At 49.3% G+C, this 6,348-nt stretch overlaps 1 protein-coding gene and 1 long non-coding RNA gene across 7 annotated transcripts in view; one reads left to right on the top strand and one right to left on the bottom strand.

The window, feature by feature from the left end:
* Window positions 1–231: 231 nt before the first annotated feature.
* LOC109283725 (uncharacterized) lies at window positions 232–2,931 on the bottom strand. 2 transcript variants are annotated; one of them, XR_002090995.2, is made up of 3 exons: window positions 2,198–2,835; window positions 1,571–1,685; window positions 232–982 (listed from the first exon to the last, which is right to left on the bottom strand). It is a non-coding gene; the product is annotated as an uncharacterized LOC109283725 (long non-coding RNA). The 2 variants fall into 2 exon arrangements; XR_009456118.1 differs by lacking the exon at window positions 1,571–1,685 and having other exon boundaries at window positions 2,198–2,931.
* A 64-nt stretch (window positions 2,932–2,995) lies between these two features.
* Window positions 2,996–6,348, top strand: part of NISCH (nischarin) — an 82,985-nt gene continuing 79,632 nt past the window's right edge. For all 5 annotated transcript variants that reach the window (XR_002090996.2, XM_014604992.3, XM_059716090.1 and 2 more), the window contains exon 1: window positions 2,996–3,180. Coding sequence is in view for 4 of the 5 variants with exons in the window: in XM_014604992.3 (XP_014460478.1) it covers window positions 3,094–3,180 (87 nt within the window). In the remaining variant the exon portion in view is untranslated. The remainder of the gene's footprint in view (window positions 3,181–6,348) is intronic.

Genomic DNA, 6,348 nt, shown 5'->3' with positions numbered 1-6,348 from the left:
GGCAGGAGGTTGCATTTTAAAGCATGATCAGAGGCAGCCACTGAGTAATGCACACCAATATTTTTTATCATAACAAAATGCCAAAGTGGTACAATAATAGACAAACAAAAAATCCTTGAACAGCAGAAGCTGGAAGGATCAGTAGGGGTGAATCTGAAATTTCTTGATACTCTCTTCACAAATTAAATAGATTTCAGGTTAACCATGTTCTTTTAAAAAGTAACCAACTGCTTTGAAAACATAGTTTTTTTATTTAAAAAGAAAATAATGACACAATATAGTACAGTAATGACCCCAAGCCAGGGTGGATAAAAATCAATGTTTTGAAAAAAAGATTTTTTTACTGAAATCAGATTTTTTATTTAATCAGGGGTTTTTTTGTTATGGTGTTTTAAAAAAAAACTATATATAGTTTTAATTTAAAATATGTTAAAGCTCAAAGATATCATCATAGAATAGAGATTATAACTTCTAATTATATACTATTTGAGACAATATAGTCATTTAACCTTCTTAGAAAAGTTTTAGAAATAGGTCTCAATAGGCCATGGACTACACTAGGGGACCAATCTTATGGGGTTCCCAGTCTCCTCTACAGGTTACTTAAAGATAAAAGAAAGCCACTGTACCCAATGGGACTCAGTGCTCAGTCTAGAAGATCCCATTAAGCAACTCTGTGATGCTTAGTTTCAGTTCTCAAACTGTGGATTTGTGTCTCCAGAGGTAACATCCTTGTTAACAGCAGTATATGGAGATGCATCACTTCTATCTTCTTAGTGTTGATTATGACCAAAGTTGTCACAAGCTGAAGAGAAATGATCCATACTCGGTTGCATACCACACTCAGATTTCGCATTCAGGGAAGTCATCAGCAAGCAGAAGATCACAGTCACTTCCTGTAACTGTGTCTTCACTTTTAGCCTCCTCAAATTGTGTACACAAACTTGCAGGGAGACTCTTCAGAGTGAAGCCCTTCCTCTCTCTAAAAGTGCAGTTTCAAGAAGTTAAATGAATAAACGATATCAAACAACAAGAATGCGCTTTTTTGTAGAAAACAATAATTAAATTGAGGCTTCCTGACCAGTGATTTAAATCATTATTTCAATCATGGTTTAAAAAGGTTTGATTAAATCAAATCCACCCTGCCCCAGTTACTACGTTATGGTGATCCGCAGTGCCTTGGGCAATCATTTAAGATTACTGTAGATATGGGATGATCCAGGATTTTCCAAAGTGGGGTGTGGGAGCAGCAACCTGCACCACAGAGGTGGATACACCCCCTGCTCCCAGCCTTCTCCCCCTCCACCAGTGCAGGCAGACTGAAAATTCCCAAGTGAAAGCAGCCAAAAATCCCCATTCCCTTGCCCTTCCCAGCTGTCCTGGCTGTTGGTGCTGTGAGGGGGAAGGGGAAGCTCCGGGACCAGCCCTGTTGCTGTTGTCCTGATCCCTAGCTGAGCCCAGCCCCTGTGCAGCAGGCAGAAATGGCTGTCAGGTGGGGGAGTGGGACAGAGGGAAGGAGCAGAGAGTGGGCAAGCGTTTGAGCAGGAAGATGAAGGAAGAGAATTTTTACCTGCTTTAGGGACTTTAAACAGTCCCCAGAGGCTCCCATTGTGCAGTGCAATCCAAAAGAGGCATGCAGCCGTGCCAGTGCACCCTCTCTGGATCCACCCCTGACTGTAGTCCATCTTTTGTAAGAATTATAGTCATATTGGAAAGGAAAGAATACAACTGTCTACAAATAGGAAGATTAATGCCAGATTCATTCACTGTCCAGTTTTGTATTCTGGTTTCACTCGGTCAAGCAGTGTAAGCAGGAAAGTGTGCAGCCTTTCATTTTTAGCAGCTTGAGGCAGGGCTGTTCAGGGCCCAAGCACCTCATGGGATGCATTAATGCAAACTACAGTCCCCCCTCCCTGACTGCACGAAGGCTGTCCCCCTTGCACTGCTGCACTGTACACCTATGCCCCACCACTGCATTGCTACCCGCAGGGTCACCTTCAGCTGTGCCAGGCTGCACTGGCCTGACCCCAGGCAGCAAAAGCTGGGGGAGGGAGAGGGTGTTCAGAGACTCAGACTGCAGAAGTCAGAGTGATAAGAAAGCAACAGGCTTTGGAGACCAACCCTTGGGCAGAAGACAGGGGCAAAAAGACTTTCAGCAAATAGTGTCTAAACCTGCAATTTCTTCATGCACGCTGACCTGCAAAAGTCGGATGGCCTGATTTTCAAAAAGTAAACCAGGGAGTCTTGCTGAGTCAGAAGAACTGGTCACAGAGGACAGCTTCCAAGGCAGTAAACAGGTTCTTACCCTTGCGACTGGGTGTGTACTTCCAAATCCCCCTCCTACATCTCCATGCAATTCCTGCAAGGCAGTTTACAAGAAGTTTATGTTGTGGCTGTTTCAGGAGCAAACAAAACAACAGTATCTAGCGTGCTCAGAATGACACCTTCCAGAAGCCTAACTTAACTAGGAATCACTACAGACAGCCCTGAGAGGTGCTTGGGGCCCAAGAATGTTTTTATTTCTCCAACTCATAGCAACCTCATTTGGGGCTGTGCACTGCTCTGTTAATCAAAAGTACCCACAGAGGGGAAAGGGAACCTGCTGATTTAAAACATTTCCCAAAACTTCATCTCAGCTTCTTGTTTTGATAGAGCTATATATCCCGTGCCAACCGCTAAGCAACCAAACACAGCCACTCTTATCCCTTTGCGTAACCAGAATTTTAAAGAAAAGTCAAAAAGAGGAAGGCAGCAGTAGACGTCTCCGCTCTTCGGGCACAGCTATTCCTGCCGCTGGGCGGAGCCACGTCCCCCCCCGGATCTCCAGTACGTGCGCCCGCCCCTCCACAGCCCCGCCCAGCGCTGCGGCCAGGCTGGCGGCTCCGCCCGCCCCGCCCCGCCCCGCCCGCGCTCCAATAAAGTTGCAGCGATCTGGGCGGCCACCGCCTACAGCGGACTGGGGAGGCGGGCCGTGCGGGCCAACATGGCGGCAGCGGCAGCGGCGCAGCGGGCGCCGCCTGGGGGTGCCAGGCCAAGCAGAGGCCGCCGAGGCGGAGGCCCGCACGCGTAGCCAGTCCGGGGCGCTGCGGGAAGATGGAGGCGGCGCGGCCCGCGGAGGAGGCCGAGGAGCCGCCCAAAGAGGCCCGAGTCGTCGGCTCCGAGCTGGTGGAGAACTACACGGTGAGGAGCCGGCGGGGCCTCGGGGCAGGGTCTGGGGTCGCTGGCGGGCCGGGGAGCGGCCGCGATCCTGCGGATGGAGGGCGGGGCGGGGCGGGGCGGGGACCGAGGACGGCCTGCGGGGTCCGGCGGCACGGAAGGGGGTGGGCGGCGCCGGGGCGGGGAGAGCGGGCCAGGGCCTGGGCGCTCCGGCGCCCTCGGGGCTCGTCCCAGCGGCGCTCGCAGAGGGCGCAGGGCCGCGGATGCGGCACTATCATTGTCGTTGGGACGTGGCTCGCTCCGCGGATGGCGTCGGGAGCCGCCGAGAGTAGGTGTCAGCAGGAGCCGGCGCGCTGAGCCGCGGGCACAGGCGTCGTCAGGCCGGTGGTTGGATGCCGGGCAGAGGCGAGACGAGGCCCTTCCTGCCGCGCCCGCGCTGGGCGGCGCTCTGCCGCGGGACCGAGCCCTCGAGGACCTGAACACCCGCGCGGTCCGGCCACGCCACGCGGGGCAGGGCAGTGACTGCGGTCGGCCGGATCGCGGCCACTTTTTCAGAGTGAAGAAGAGCGCTTTTAAAGCGGAGCTAGACTGAAGCTGTCTTGGTTTCTTTTCTCCAAATGAAGTGAGATGTTTTGGAAGGGTGTTTATTGAGGGTCTATAGACAAAATATTGCTGTATTGACAAAAACGACTGGGTAGGATTTGAAGTGAGTTGATATGCAGGTTCTTCTTGTCTAATTTTGTAAACAGTTAATTGGTCTGGTTTTGAGAAAGTTCTTTAAAAAGATTCTCATCCACTGTTCATAGATAATGTCTGCAGCAAATGAGCCTGTTTCATAGACACAAACAATTGTGCTTCTCCTAGTCTAGTTTGCTGTGACTGGAACAATCCCTTCTCTTTGAATTCATCAGTGTCTTTCCACAAACTTTTCCTTCTACCCACCTTAGCTGCTTTTATATTTTTTTAAGAGATTGAGGGACATAGTCAAGTTAAAAATGGCACTTCTTTCTGAAAATGTGTTGCCGACAGTTGTTGCAACTGATATTTAGGCTTAATGCATTTGAGAAGTCAAACAGAAGTTAGGTCAGGAAGATCTATTACTAACTCATCAGAAAGGCATTTGATGAAGTAGGCTGTCACCTACAGAAGCTTATGCTTTTCTGAATGATTTAGTCTTTAAGGTGTCATCCTGTCCCTGCCTTCTGCCTGACATCAGAATACACCTTGGTTATTTATTTCTCTGAAAAAACCAACAAGAATGTGTTTTCAGATTAGTTTTCAACCTTTCCCACAGCAAGAGGGGAACAGTTTTTAAAATTTTAAATGGAAAAGTCTAATTGTAAAAGCACAAATTGGCAGGTGAGCTTAGAGGTAGTGCTTAAAATTATTTTGGGAGTGAACAGATTTCAAATTAATTGTGATACCAGTGTTCAGCAGATGAAAGTGTACTGGGACCCTGGGCAAACACAAAATTGGAGGCTCCTTCCCCCCATGGGAGCTTAGCTGCAGGGAGGGGGAGAGGCCTCTCCCCCTCCTGGTGCTGGCAGGGGAGGCTGGGTGGACCCTGCTGGGTTGGGGGTGAGGGGATCACATGCCCCCCTCTTCTCTCTGCCCTCCGCCTCCCCTCCCCTGCTATGGCCAAACATGTGCATACACACAGAGGCATACACACAGGTGGGCACGTACTCTACTCTGACTCTGCACATGAACACACTGACACAGACATGCTCTCCCTGCTATGAACACACAGATGCACGCACACATATGCAGATGGGCGTGCACTCTTACTTGCTCACTCTATGCACATGGACACAGACACAAGCACATTCTCCCTGCAGTAAACAGGTATGTGCATGCACACACACACATACAGGTGCATGGACTCACACACAGATGCGTGCATACACAGAAACAGATGCATACAGATGCACAGACAGACAAACAGATGCACATAGACACAGATGCGTGTGCGCACACACAGATGTGGCCACACAGATGCACACACATAAATGCACACATACAGATGCACACAGACACAAGCAGTCGTGTGTGCACATGTAGACGCACGTGCATACATGCATAGATGTGTGCAGACACAAGCAGATGCACACACACACACACAGCCATACGCTTTCCCCCCACAGGACCCCCCTCCAGCCCACAAACTGTCGGTGGCTTCCGCTCCCAGTGGGCCCTGTTGCACTGACCAGCAGGGAGCTGCTGCATGGCTGTGCACGGGGCCGAGCTGGCTCAGGCCTCTGCAGGCAGGTGGCGGTGCTCGAAAGAGTGGCTATGAGGGGCTGAGGTGAATTTGCGGGGGGGGGACTATACCCCCCCAAGACTTTCCCCCCCCCTGGCACCACTGCCTGCCTGCAGAGGCACGGTGCTGCACGGCACTACTGACCCGGCCTGTCCTTAGCATGCCTCCCCTCTACCCCCCTTCCCCAATCCCTGAATTAGCCAGTACTGAAGTAGCTAGTAGTATATTTTGTCATAGAAGATTTCTGCACAGGCCCTCTGAGGTGCTGTAGCTTTTGTTGAACCCTTTATTTAAAACTAGCCAAAGTACCCAGCTTTGCACAGGTTGCAGTAATCAAATGTTAATGTTCTATAAATAAAATATTTTCATTCTGTTTTATATCCACCTACTAATAAGCTGTGTGTATGTGTTTAGTTTTGTATCCTATTGTACTTGTGTGATACAGCTTGACAGTGAGCTTTTGGTCATAACAAAAACCTATAAAAGTTGAACATTTAAATGTATTAAACAACTGAATTGTGAGGTAGAATTATTTATTTACTTTGTGAGACTTTAGCATAGCACTGAGGATTTCACATCACATTTTTCTATTGCAGTTTATGATGGTGTTTGACCCTTTTTTATCAGTGTAGAGCTTCAGGATAGACAGTGTTGCATGTTTTGCCATCTGGTGCCAAGATGAAAAGGTTTTTGTCATTGCCGACTCTGGAACAACCAACATAGAGTTGGCCATGAGGAAAGCATGGGCTTCACAGGTTGAGGCCATCAACTTTGAGTGATTGTCCCTGTGTCTTGTTGATGCTCATGGCAAAACTGAGGTGGATCGGGAACTGGAGCCATTTAAATTGAAATGGCAGGTCAGAGGAAATGATTGGAATGAAGACATCCTGTCCCGCTGCATGACCTGTGGCATGAGCTTGTTGACAGCCAAT

This window comes from Alligator mississippiensis, chromosome 12 (genome assembly GCF_030867095.1).
Source record: "Alligator mississippiensis isolate rAllMis1 chromosome 12, rAllMis1, whole genome shotgun sequence".
Lineage (NCBI taxonomy): Eukaryota > Metazoa > Chordata > Crocodylia > Alligatoridae > Alligator > Alligator mississippiensis.
Note: the sequence above shows the minus strand (reverse complement) of the source record. Positions and strands in the feature narration are given on the sequence as shown.